At 36.4% G+C, this 14,439-nt stretch overlaps 1 protein-coding gene across 4 annotated transcripts in view; it reads right to left on the minus strand.

The window, feature by feature from the left end:
* DCAF17 (DDB1 and CUL4 associated factor 17) overlaps window positions 1-14,439 on the minus strand; it is a 34,827-nt gene continuing 20,388 nt past the window's right edge. For 3 of the 4 annotated variants that reach the window (XM_057743914.1, XM_057743913.1, XM_057743912.1), the window contains exons 10-14: window positions 12,689-12,798; window positions 10,011-10,101; window positions 9,120-9,203; window positions 6,923-7,078; window positions 1-6,146 (exon numbers count right to left, since the gene is read on the minus strand). In XM_057743914.1, coding sequence (XP_057599897.1) covers window positions 5,979-6,146; window positions 6,923-7,078; window positions 9,120-9,203; window positions 10,011-10,101; window positions 12,689-12,798 — 609 coding nt within the window. In that variant the 3' untranslated portion in view covers window positions 1-5,978. Of the gene's footprint in view, window positions 6,147-6,922; window positions 7,079-8,037; window positions 8,088-9,119; window positions 9,204-10,010; window positions 10,102-12,688; window positions 12,799-14,439 lie in introns of all 4 variants that reach the window. The other variant, XR_009054995.1, reaches the window with a different exon arrangement.

A 14,439-nucleotide genomic window follows, 5' to 3' on the forward strand; every position in this document is an offset into this window, starting at 1 on the left:
TAGAAATAACACGAACTCATAATTGTTATAAGGAAAGGTCATATTCTGTTTTATTACAATGTTTTGGTGCCATCCTGTCCAGCTCCAGCAGTGATGTGGAACAGTCTAACATGTTCCTTTAGGAACCCAGGTTTTTTCTCAGATGTTGGTCTCCATTAAAGGCAAAAGGGCTCCTTAGTGAGCAATGTATTCTGTGTTTGAGAAAGAATAACTCAAGCTGAGTTTTGGGTTACCTTAACTATTATCACAAAGAAAGAATGTTTTCAGCAGTTCCTGGTCAGAGGGTGGTGTTAAAAAGGATAAAGGGGTAGATCTGACAAGAGGGCTATTAGGCACAAGTATTGGGTTGGCCAAAAAGGTCGTTCAGGTTTTTCCATACAATCTTATGGAATGAACTTTTTGGCCAACCCAATAGCAACAATCTGAGTATCAACTGGAAATCATTACACACCCATCACAAAAACTAGGCTAAAAAAGACTAACAATCACAAATGTTGGAGAAAACATGGAGTAACTGGAAGTCCCCATTGTTGAAGGCATGTAAAATGGTGCAATCCTTTGGGAAAAAGGTCTGGCAGTATCTTTTTTTATGAAACTAAACGTACACCTACCTTAGAACCCAATGATTCCACGCTTAGATGTTTACTCAAGAGGAATAAAGACGTGTTCACAAAAAAGTTTGTATAAGAATGTTTACAGCAGCTTTATTCATAATAGCAAAAAAAAGAAAAGAAAAAAACAAAAAAAAACCCACCAAACAGCCCAGGTGTCCATCAACAGGAAAATGGAAAAAACAAATTTACATATTCATACAAGAGAATACTCAGAAATACAAAAGAATGAACCACTGATACAGGCAACATGAATTAATCTCAAAAACGTGCTGAGTGAAAGAAGCATTATGCTTTGTATGATTTTAGTTATATAAAGTTTTAGAATAGAAAAGTTTAATCTCTGAGGCAAAATAATTAGAACAGTAATTACATTTGAGATGTGGAGTAGGGAATGACTGGCAAGGGACATGAGGAAACCTTCTGGCACTACTGCAATGTTCTAAATTGTGAAAAGGGTTTGGGTTACACAGGTGTATGGATTTGTGAAAAAACAGCAAATTTATACTTAACATTTATGCATTACATTGCATGTGAATGTACGTTAAAAATTTAAAAAACTAAACCATACTAAACTCTACTTAATGATATGCCTTTTTAAGTATTAGGGGGATATATACTGATGTCTGCAATTTATTTTGAAATGCATCATAAAAATAACATGGATGGGTAAGTAATAAAACATGTAGAATAAAATGTAGAATCCATGTGGTTGGTATTTGGGGATTTACTGTAAAATTCTGCCAATTGTTTGAAAATTTTTACAATAAAATGATTAGGAAAAGCCAGTTGGTCTTATCTTTCTATTATATATCCTTGGCCTGAAATAAATTATTCTTTCTATAGGACAGAGACTCCATAGAAACACAGGGACCAGAAATTAGCCCTGCATAATCCCTGCGATTCTAAAAGGTAAGTCATACATGTAAACATTGTAAGAAAGGTAAGAAAATATAATAATTATTTAAAAGAAAGCCAAGTTCCCTGGTGGCGCAGTGGTTGGGAATCTGCCTGCCAACGCAGGGGACACAGGTTCGAACCCTGGTTGGGGAAGATCCCACATGCCACGCAGCAACTAAGCTCGTGTGCCACGTGTTCCACAACGAGAAGTCACTGCAATGAGAAGCCCACATAGCACAATGAAGACCCAATGCAGCCAATAAATAAATTAATTAAAAAAAATAGAAAGCCAAGTTAATTAAGAGTAATTACTAACACTGGTGTTTATTATCACCACAAACAAGATGAGAGTACCATTTTTTTATACCTTTCTAAAAACTGACTTTTTTCAACCAAGAAGAGCCATCTTTTACGTCAACTTATATACACGAATCGGCCAACTGTGTGTCATCCAAACTTGTCCAAAATTTGGATATATAATCATCATTTAAAAAAAAGACTTTTAAGCATTTTCCTATATACCCAATGCTACTGTTAATATGCTATATATGGGATAAAATAACAAACTTTGCCTTTGGAGAGCTTTAGAGAAAATTTAGCATAAGTTTGTGTCAAACAAATCTGAATGTGTTTCCCATCTCTGCACTTATTAGTTGTAGGCTGTGGGAAGACATTCAGGAACCTTTTTGAAACCTTGAAAATGTTAAAGTATGTGGGCCGAGCGATGGGATTCAGAATGTCCTGCTTGAGCAGTGGAGGAGCTGAGGGTGCAGGGCGTGGAGACTAATATCACCCTGTTTGGCCCTGAAGGATGGCTGGTTAGCCAAAGACAGGTAAGATTCCTCAGAGGAGGAACAACCTAAGACAGGCACAGTCGCAGAGGGGCCAACAGGGGTGGGACACAGACCCCCAATATCTGAGAGAGGTCTCCTGCCCCCAGGGCTGTTTTGCTCTCCAGGCCCAGCTCAAATCCACACCTGCTCAAACCGGACCCAGGAGGCAAACAAAGATAATTGCCTCAGTCATGTGAGGCCTTTGATTGTTTATGAGTGTAACCTGAGAATATTAGCTGAAAAACTCAATAAAAGCAACCTGGGATGAGTCAGCAGGGCTCTTGATCCCAGAGGTCTTGAGCCCCCCGGTCCCACTTTTCTCTTCAGTCTGTGTCTGTGTCTTCTTCAAGCTTGCGGCACCCGTCACTCACCTCGAGTCGCCGAGCTGGTCTCGGCAGTAGGCTCTTGGTAAAATTAACTTCTGAAAGCCTCACTTTCCTCATTTGTAAAATGAGTTAGAAAAATGATAGTTCATACCTCATATGGTTACTTTGAATGCTAAGCGAGACAATTCATTTCATGTGTATCATAGTGATTGGCAGATAGAAAGCACTCAATAAATATGTTATTAAGAAAAAAGTATGTACAGGAAACAAAATATTCAATTGATGGAAGAATGTGGAACAAAACCTTAGTTTTGTTTAAACAGAACAGTATCATCTCCTCACAAAGTAGTTCAAATAGCAGCTACGATAGGATTTGTTTTGTTTTCTCTCTGAGTTGTGAGAAACGTTTAGAAAATCAAAGAACAATCATCTTGCTGCACTGATACCGTGAGAATTCAGACTCTTAGATCAAAGAATGAAATGCAGAAATATATCTCTCATCAGCTTAATATCTGGACCTGCTACAAGATGCTACCCTGCTTCACCCAATCTTGCATTAAACACTCAGAAATGTCACCCATAATGTTTTAGGCCTGTCACTAGCACCTGTTAAGAAGGTGGGCACACAGTTAAAGTCTCTAAAATAGCCAGGCAGAGAGGGGGTTAAGGAGGGGCAGGAGGATATTAACGACCACTTCCCTCTACCCTCAAGGGAACAGCAGTCTCCTGTCTGGCAGGCAGGCAGCGGAATGAGCAGCTGCATACCACTGTGGGGAGCTGGGAAACCACTAATTTCAGGGGAAGCATGCTCTATTGTTTCCTGCTTAGTGTGTTATCTGTGCATTTCCCACATTCTTTGCTATCTTCTTTATCTTTTGACACACTTTTATTAACCTTCCTGTTAACAATCATGCAGTCCACATTCCCACATAGTGTTACAAATGGCTGAAACAAAGCAGTAGCCGCGTGTCCCTTTAGTTGGGGCAAAGCTCTCTTATTTGTTACACGGTCCACAACTCCCTATGGTCTTTCACATTAGGTGCATTTCCTGCCTGGCCCATACAGCATGTGGATCCAGGCCTACTTGGATTTGGACAGCAGTGAGACATTAAGAGTTTCTCAATGGTCAGTTCCCATATCAACTAGAAATATTCCGTCCAGCCCTGCCCTCACCAAAAAAGCAGTCAGGAATATCAGATAGTTCTCAGATGCCTTTTTGAATAGATAAGTTCCCTTCTATCACTTCATCAAAAGAAGGCAATAACTTAGAGAAAGGTAAACTCAACAAACCTGTTTTTTTTAAAAAATCTGATACAACTGAAATCTTAAGACATCCTTTTCTAAAACACTTTTGGAAATGGAGAGCAGGCTTTCTGCTTTTACATAGCACCGCATCTGCTTTGAAACCTACACATACTGGTTTCTTTTCTTTTTCTATTTATCTATTTCCTCTTATTGAACTTGTTTTTCAGGATATAAACTCACTGGGCAGGACTGTGTTGATACAGCTCATGTCTAGTTGGAAATTTGGGGCAATGTCAAGCACATCATAACTACTCAACTATTCATAACCGTGCTTCACAATCACAATCATGTCTCCAAAATACTCTGAAAGCTTCAAATATTATATTAAATAGTACTACTAAATATGCATAAAAGGAGAATGGATTTTTCAACTAGTAGATATAAAAGTATTAGAATTTCACATATGATGGTAGTTTTATCATCTTGCTCATGAGGTAATAACTTTTACTTTCCCAAGTGGTTATTATACGTAAGTGTAGATTCAGAAATATTTATTTTTAGCTAACATATAAATATTTTCCCTTATTCTAAAATGTTAGCAGTCTTCTTTTCTATTGCACAAAAGAGAGTTTTAGGTTTGTTCCCTTTATTTTTTTTTAATTTATGGACTCTGCTACTAATTTCTTGACTTTTGGAATAGCTAACATCTTTCTCTCATCAGCTCTGCTGATCATAATAAGCTTGAAATTTATCTGCAAACTTCAAGGGCAGAACAGGGCAGAATTCACATTGTTCTTAACATGGGATCAAGCCAAAACTGAAGGGAAAACTGGAGGATTTTGATGTAAATCATCCAAGCTAAAATCCCATGTTTTAACTTTAAATATGAATCAGCAATGATTTTTACTGCTGTCTCCTCACCTTATATTTTCACTAGTGATTCTTTTGAGCCCGAATCAGAGAAATGTGCTAAATATGTGGATTGCAAGCAACTGGATTTTTCAAACAGGAAACACAAAGAAACATTTTCTCCCTTTACTTGGTTTGCTTTTATTTAACATTCTGAGGAATGATTATCTGAGTTCAAGGATCATATTCTGATCAGCTCTAATAAAGAATAAAAAAAAAAAATACTCATTTCACAGCTAAGATAGAGCCAAAGCCTTTTTCTAGCTGCCAGTCAGTTTCCAAGCTAGTAAAAACTCCTGGGACTAGATATAGTCTTCCACAAGGAGCAAAGCTGGTACAACCCAGGATACCTTTATCTTATTGCCTAGGTATGAAAACATTGCCTAAGCAGAATTGGAAGACTCACCAAATAAACAGAATAGTGAAATGAATACAACAATCTTAGATCTATGAACAGCTAAAACAGGCTACATATGAGAAAAAAAATTCCACTTAAAGTTTGCTTGAAATCTTTTACATTAGTCTAACAGAAACATAAAAAACCAACAGGAACATGAAACTAAGAGAATAAAACCATGGAAGAAAAGATAATTTGGAATATAGCCAATTCCTGATATTATATACAAATACAAAACATATATAGGTATATCTTTTTTTAAATTGTGATGACACATTTTTGGCTCAAAGTATGTTTTCATATAATAGATCTCATTTTCCATCCTTAAAAAAAGTTTGGGTGAGAGGATACAGGGTTTCTTTCTGTAACTTCTGTATCTTTCTGTCTCTCCCTCCTAGTTTTACCAATCAAAATCCCATGCCACCCTTTAACAACCACTTTAAACACCTCCTCATCAATGACCCTCTCCCAATAATCAGAATTAACCTGTCCTTCTCTGCTCTTCAATATTTTATATTTGTATCACCACCCACCTAAAAACAGAAAAATGCTAGACTTCTTGGGATGTCACTGTAAAAAATCTTTACATAAAATGAAGTCCTTTCCACCTTGGCAAGGGTTTAAAAAAGAAGTCACAGTTATCTGAAGTCAACACAAGACCTTTCCTGGAAAATACTGGAGAATATGCTATGCAGATAATATAAAGGAGGACTGGACATGGCTGGGGTCTTTGGCTAGAAGTCTCATAAGTTACCTCTCAAAATTTAAAATTACTGCAATCTTTTTTACAACTTCTGTTTGTGGTTTCTTCTTCTTCCCCAGGGTCACATACCATCTGGTAAACATAGCAGCTGAAGACCCTGCTGGGTTTCTGTTCTATGTGTAGTACCAAGTCTCTGTCAAAGTAGACTTCATGGCTATACGTCTGTAATGAAAACAAAGGCAAATGGAATCTCTTCTTCACATAACCATATTCACTATTGGGTCATTAAAATGTCACAGTGTCTAAGCTAGGGATTTTCAAATATACACTTGGAGGCAAAATAGTTTATTTTTCATTATTTGTGGATATGCAGACAACTTATGAGAAAAGCATTACACAAAATATTGAGAATGAAAACAGCCCTGGACTTGGGAGTCTGAACACCCTGACTCTATTGTGACCATTGCCACTGTTTTATTTGTGACCATGGGCAAGTTGCTAAATCCGTCAGGTTCTCCATTGATAAAACTATGATTGGATAAAGTAACATCTACTGTTCCTTTTAACTTTTTATAGTCTGTAGTACTTAGAAGAGTAGACAAATGCTTCTCAGAGTGCTTGAAAACCCTACATGCTTAGATTTGTCTCTATTAAGTAACTGTGGGGATTCAATACAGTATATTTTTATTTTTAAAAACATTACCAAAACTTATAAAATGGGAGAAAATCAGACTATGGTAAGGAAACAGACAGCATGTCTCATGAAAAAAGCATAAAGCTTTATCTTTAAAGCCATTGGTAAGAAGGCATCCTCTATTCCCTACAGGAGAAAGGCTAAGGAAGTACTCATTGTGTCCTGCATGTAGGATGATAACCTCTTTCACATGGTCATTGGTATAGGCGAACCTGGACTGACATGAACACAGTAACATCTGTTCCAATAAATGTCACCTATAAAGAAAACTCTTATAACTTTGCATTCCATGGACTCTACTCACCACATCCCATGACTCCACGAGTGGAATGCTTTTAAGTAAAGTTCCAAATTCATTACAGTGGAAATCTAGGTGAGCTTTTCCTTCGGCATCTATTTGAGTAACAGCTACCACAGAAAGCAAATCCAACTCATCTTCATAGTCCACAATTTTGAAAGTCTTGGGGAATAGGTGATCAGGCAAAAGAAAAGGGGACAAAATCCAGTTAGGATTATTTCTACACCATAGAAATAACTATTTATTTCTTAACTATTCTATTACTTATAAAAATAAGTTGAAAGAAAAATGAATGGGTGGGATCATAGATAGAAATGTCTCCACTTATCTGCCTAGTAAAACATCAGTCCCAAGACTTTTAAGACTCAAGCAGTATCCTACAGATTTCGATGAACAGAATCAAGTCTATGTAGATCTCTGCCAAAGCATAACTGAAATTCTCTATTATGACAGCAAGCCAGAGCTTCTCCAAATTCGAAAGAGGGATTCAACTGCTGCTACTGATATGTGTGTTCACTGGTTTCCAGATAGGACTAAACACATGAAGCTCAGTTCTGAAACCTGAAAACTGCCCACTGTGCTCAGAAGGTTCTCATACCAGAAAAACACAAGTCATTTCAAGAAGAACTGATAGCCCATCATATACTATTTATAACCATATTTGCCATCCTTTAAAAAAAAAAAAAAAATCTTTTTTAGGGAATTCCCTGGGGGTTCAGTGGTTAGGACTCCACGCTTTCACTGCTGAAGGTAGCAGTTTGATCTCTGGTCAGGGAACCAAGATCCTGCAAGCCATGCAGCATGGCAAAACAAACATGCTAAAGGAAACAAAATGGTTCCCTAAAGAAAACAAAAATGGCTGCTTATACTCGAGGGAGAATATTAGGAACTGAAATCCAACCCACAGAACAGGACTGGGATAGGAGATGTTAGAAATGATTAATGATGGTAAAGACATTAAGAGAAAAAAATCTAACCCTAGAACTCTGTCTCAAGGAAGAAAACCTGGGACTCCAACAGCCTCATGGAGAAGCAGATCGGTGCCCACCCAGTCCAGGGACAGCCATCCTAACAGGCACAGCAAGTTTCTATTAATCACCAAATACTAACCCTTCACTCACATTTGGTCAAACTGCTTTTTAATCCATTTATATTTTCTGTCTTGTACCACCTATGACATAAAAATTTACATAGATTTATTACCAGTGATTCCTTTTTATTTACTTTTTTGCCTTGATCGTACCTCGGTCAAACTTCAAATGGTGACTTCTTGGCTGATGTCAGTGATTTTATAGATTTTAGTCACAAGCCCTTTCAACTTTTCCTTTACAGGTGAAAAGTTTTTGTTTTCTAGTTTCACAATGTAGAGTATCTTTCTCTTTGCTACTACCTTCTCCCTTAATTATTCTTGCTACCTTTTGGTAATTTGGGTATGTTTTTCTTGAATAGTTTTACACACAGGTTAGGAGGCTTTCTGCTTTGTTCTCAATGGTTCAAAAGAATAAATATATATTTGGCTCAAAATATATATTTTTCTTTTTTGAGAGCAGTCACATATTGTGCCAACTCCAACCTATTTTAAAAGATGTTCAAAAATTATCCTTAGAGGGACACTCAATGTTTCTACCTAGAAATGGTCATACAAACAATATAGTTATAGAGTCTAAATGGATTTAGTATTTATGCAATGGCTATATATTTGAAATATGATCACTTTGAGTTGATTTCATAAGTATTTCCAGTTTTTTTTTTTTTTTTTTTTTAAGAAAAGGATAAAAATGTATTAGGTCAGTGACTGGCAATGTCAAGTTGAGGCCAAAGGCTGAACTGATTTACCACAAACTCACACCCTCCTCCTCTAGCTCATAAACATTAACAAATACATCTATGTCTAGTAAGTGAAAAATAAGGCAAAAGCCATAATCATCAGGATATAACTCAGTACTTTTCTATTAAGAGATTTCCCTAGGAACTATGCACATCAACAAAACAATAAGCTAATAAACGTGTTTTCAAATTATTTCGGTCCTATGAACGCTTCTGCAAACAAAATCTTATGAATAATTCCAACATGAAAAGAGGGGATGCATTGGTTCAAACAGCACACACAATCCTACAGACTAAGGTTGCATGGAGCTCCCCAACCTCTAACGCAGGGCAAGTTCATACTAGTTTGGTTTATTATTTTTGGCTAAAGTAATACCTCTTGTTCTGGGTCGTCATCCAGAAGGTTAAAACTTTTTTTTATCACCCGTCCAGAAGCTGTAACAGTGGGTAAGTTTTCATTCTATCACACAGAGAGAAATAAAAAGACATGACAAGTCCTAATGTGTAGTCAATGGCAAAACTGTGTTAACAAATTTGTTAAAATTAACCAACCCTTCTCTAACATTCACAATTCCTTCCTCAATTGAGAAAATTCTGAATCAGATTTTGGATCCTCCAAATTAATTAAAACACTTTATTAATAAAAATACTTTAATAAATAAGATTAATAAAAATATTTTATCACTTTTAATAAAAATAAAAATTAATAAAAATACTTTATTACAGTAAAGTTTTTAATGGATAAAATACCAAAATAGGCAAAAGGAAATACAAAGGTTTGCTATTTCACTTGCCCTTCTGATTTTTTGCCTTAGTATAGTTCGGCAAATAAAGAGTCCATCTGCTTTTGGAAATTTCCCTCTGTATGATTTTCTTCATGCTCTTAATTTGTATGCTAAAGGAAAAGAACCATTTGGAGTTAAAGAATGGTGTGGAACTTTTTAAAGTTTATATCTAACCCAACTTACCCTAAATTTGCACAATTAATTAAACCCAAAGGTTGATAATTCATCAATAAAAACGTAAAGAGAAACCCAGAAAGCAAATAGAAATAAGCAAAAGATAAAGTCAATATAATCAACTCTCTTTAAATCTCATAGGTATATACATGGGGCTAAGATTAGCTACCCATGCAGACAAAATGAACAGACTTTTATAGGATTGCGCTATTCTTTGCAGCCACATAAAAAGATAAACAATTTGCATATTATATTCTTATACAGAAAGACAGTGACATACAAAGGATTTTAAAGTACTCCTGACTTACTTTGTTCTTCTCCCTGTTGGCCAATATGACAAAATCCTCAGAGATCTGATGCTGGGCAGTATTATTTTCTACTTCACTTAGCTTTAAAACTCTGAAAAGGTAAAGAGGATTCCAAGAAACTAAGACCTCAACACACCATCAAAGTGTCAAAGTTGAACTACTGACAAGAAACTCAACAAATGAAAATTATAGTAACAACACTGAGTTAGTTCTCTTCTCCCCCCGATTAGTCCAAAATATTAATGTCTGATAACTTAGTGGCCATAAATTTCTTCAAATTTAGAGATTTTGTTAAATAGAAAACAGGACATGTGACAACAGGTGCTACTGAAGCAGGTAATGCAGCAGCTTGCTGAGGCTTACACTATCTTCCAAACTGGCTTAATGAAAGTTACTCTAGAGAACCTCCTCTCTGCCATCCTGCAGTGGATCTTCAATGTTTCAGCTTTAACAATGGCATTAGAGTAGATATTTACATTTTTATTTCTGAAGATAGAATAAGGTATCAATGAAGAAAAGTCAGAGTTAAACGCAGTATAGACTGGATTAGCAACTAAGTCTAAACTAAGAGTTTTCATGATAGAGTAATATTTTAAAACTGCAAATGACTTAATACTTTTCTTTTTTCTTAGGATTAAAGATTTGGGTTTTCTGAGCGCAAATGGCCTCACGGATCAAGTTTACTAAGCAAGCAAAAACAAAATAATTTTCTCACCACCCACAAAAATCTGTTCACAGCATTAACAAAGCATCAAAAGCACAATGTCCTCAAAGCTTAAAGTCTTAAATGCAGGCAAAAAGAACAGCAGAGAGAAGCAGCCACTGTGGCCAGAGAGAGCTGGAGGCCTTAGAGTTTGCCAGAGACAAATCAGATTATATTTTAAATTCCTTAATTAGTTACCTTAATTAGTGCCAATATTTAAGAGTGCCTATCTTTTAAAACCTAGCAAAAGGGCACACACTCTTTGTGGATCTTATTTGCTGAAACTCAAACGAATATAAAAGATGTGTGGTAACAAAGGTTAAGAGTGAGATTTACTAAAGCTGAATCATAGTTTTTATGACTTTTTATAAACATTCATAATCTTTTCTCATTAAGCCCATTCATCCTCCTTATAACTGATCCAGATTAGACTAATTATCATGAAGCATACGAAATAGAGAATGCAGACACTGCCCTTCTTATTCAACAAATACTTACTGAGCAGCTACTCTGTACTAAGACCTGTGCTCAGTGCCAGGTGTCAGCAAGACAGACTCTTTACCTGTCACGGAACTCATGATTCCAAAGCTAGATATTTAAACAGATAATCACACAAATAATTAATTTAAATGGCTGTAAGTGCTACAGAAGAAGATTACAGAGTGGATGCAGATATGAAGGGGGAGCTCATCTAATGAAGGGTCTCAGGGAAGGACTCTTTGAAAAGGGGACATTTTAAGGGGACATAAAATATAAACAGAAATTAGGCAGAACAGGTAGGGGAAACAGACTCCGCAGCTTTCTGAAAAGACAGCATGACTTAAGTAAACTGAGTGGGAGGAATCTTTTCCTCCAGCTAAGTATGTTGGTCTTTATCTTAAGTGCAACAGGAAGCCATAAAAAGGTTAAAACAGAATTCACTTGGTTAGGTTTTTGTGTTAATGTTTCTAAAAATCCCTCTAGCTGCTGAGAAGAAAACAGACAAAGAATAAAATGTAGATTCTTGGAGTCCTGTAAGAAGGCATTTATTATAGTCTGGTGATGACAATGGGCTGACCAAGATGGTGACGGTGGCCAAGGGCAGAAAGAGGCAGATTTAAGAAAGGTTTAGTAGCAAAATAAACTGGATTGATGGGATATATGGTGTGTGCATATGCATGTGTGCGTGTGTGTGTGTGAGAGAGAGAGAGACAGAGAGAGAGAGAGAGAGGGAGAGAGAGGGAATGCACGTGGGTGCTTAGGTACATGTATACTGATGAAAGACAAAAAGGTAAGCAAGTGTCAAGAATGATCCCAGATTTATGATATAAGCTTAGATGAGAGAAATTTTAGAGTTTTGGTGTGTACATGGTCTTCAAAGTCAAGGGAGTAAACAGAAGAATCAAGCAGAAAGGGAATGAAGAGTGAGAAGAGAGGGTCTAAGTCCTGAGGACATCTAATAATTAAAGTCTGGGTAGGAGAAGAACGTGAAAGGATACTAAGAAAGACAGATCAGAGAGGGAGGAAGACATTCAGCTGCGCTGCGGTGTCAGGGAAGCCAAATGAAGAGTGTTTCAAGGAAGGAGAGATCAACTGTGTGGAAGATGTGGGTAAACTAAATAAAACAAGATTTACTTCAAACAACCTGCTGCTTCTCCGGCAGTAAAGCTGTCTTTTAGAACAAAGATAAATCGTCTCTCTCATTAATCCTGGAGGATGAATTAAGACCTGATAAGGACGAACCAATCTGTAATCTCCTTTCTCTCACACATCATCTATCATCCATCAAAGAACTTACTCAAATGTAATATTTACAAACAGTAATGATGAAGCTGAAAGAATAAAGTCAGGTTTTCTAGATGCCATTCTCAGAGGAAGCACCCTACAACAAGCTAATTATTTCCACAATAGGCTCAGCAGTTAGCTGGCAAAAAAAAAGAGGCCAATAAACAGCACCAAAAGCTACTTCTAACTTTAAAGTAAGGAAAATACTCACTTGACCTGATTTGGGCCAACATGTATTATTCTACCAGAAGCATCAGGATGGAAATAGATCCAGTCAGATTCTAGAGAACAACACTCCATTTCTTGGATCCCGTTTTTTGCCTGAAGTTGGGGCAAAATATTGAAAATAAAAATTAAGGAAAAATAAAATAATTTTTCAAATCCAGCATCAGTGATAGATCAGTAAGTTAAAGGTAAGGGAAGAGAAAATATTAACCAGCTGAACTGGGATGTGTATTAGGGCTGAATTAGGACACTCAAATGTGAGTGATCTAGAACATTTAAATTCAGAAATTTCATAGATGTACCATGCATCATATATTATATATACCTCACAAATAATAACAGTTACCATATCTCAGGTATCTAATTTGTGTCTGGCACTGCATTAGATGTTTTATACTCATTATTTCTTTTGATCTCTGCAGTACTTGAAGCATACGTTGCTATCCCCATCTTATGGATGAGGAAACTGACGCACAAAGAGGATAAATCATTTGCTTAATGTTCTGTACCTACTAAACTGCAGATCAGACTCCTAAGTCCATGGATTTTCCATTATTTACCTCTGCCATAATTATGTACATGCAGTCCCCCACAACTTCTTTCTCCCTTCCCTATCCTCAACAAATTGTCAATCAGAAGAGCAGACAGCACAAAAATAAACGTGCAACCAAACAGGCCATATAATCTCCTTGCATAAGTCAGATATTAAACTCTAATGCCGAGGAAATGGTCTAACACTGCTTAGCACTTAAGGTAAGTAGAGAGATTTATTTCATTGTAGTATATTTAGACAGTAAAATAAAGAAAAAGATACCTCCATATGTGATCACATATGTAATAAATGTTTTACCTTACACACAGGAGCACTGGGGAATAATACCAGAATGGATACATTAACTTCATTGGCTTTATCCAAGTCATTTAATTGAAGTTCTCCCACGTAAAATGAAATGATAGATTTTCTATTAGATACTCATAAAAGTTTCTGACATATAAAATTATTAATTCCATTCGCATATACTGACAGGACACTATGTTTAAGGTATCACACTAGGCGTTCATACCTGACACACATTAAACATACTCCTTGTCATCAAGAAGCTCATATTCAAGAAGGGAGATAAAAACAGAAACAGAATAAGACAGTGTAGAAAACAAAGTGGTCAAGCCATGCAGAGGCTATTATCAAGCATCCAAACCAGGTAAGCAGAATTTCAGGAGCTTGAACTACGCCTTGAAATGAGAAGAAAGTGGCTAGAAAGAAGAGACAGCAAAATCAAAAGCACAGAAGTGTCCATCCATTTAGCATATATGTGCACAAACACAAGTAGCAGACAAAATTACACTGAAAAGTAGTGTGTCCAGCCAAGAGACTGGAGAGGTAGGCTGGGGATACATCGCAAGTGCTTTGTATGCCATGCCTTTCAAAAAACTGGAATTTAACACATTTTATGTATCAAATTAGCACATGTATTTTAATTTTTCAAGAATAAGTATCCTAACAATTTCTAATAGAAATGGTGGTATTACTGCATTTTACATGTAAGAAAATCAACACAATTAAACATCTTGGTTGCAACCACTGAAACTAATGTATCCATTTTGGCATTAGCTCCAAATGCTCCTTTGCTTGATATAAAACTTTTCTTATGCTGTGTACACACACACAAACCATTTCTTTAGGAGACTATTCTCTTTATTATAATATCTAAATATAACGCACAAATGAAACATTCT

Source organism: Hippopotamus amphibius, chromosome 8, assembly GCF_030028045.1.
Source record: "Hippopotamus amphibius kiboko isolate mHipAmp2 chromosome 8, mHipAmp2.hap2, whole genome shotgun sequence".
Classification (NCBI taxonomy): Eukaryota; Metazoa; Chordata; class Mammalia; order Artiodactyla; family Hippopotamidae; genus Hippopotamus; species Hippopotamus amphibius.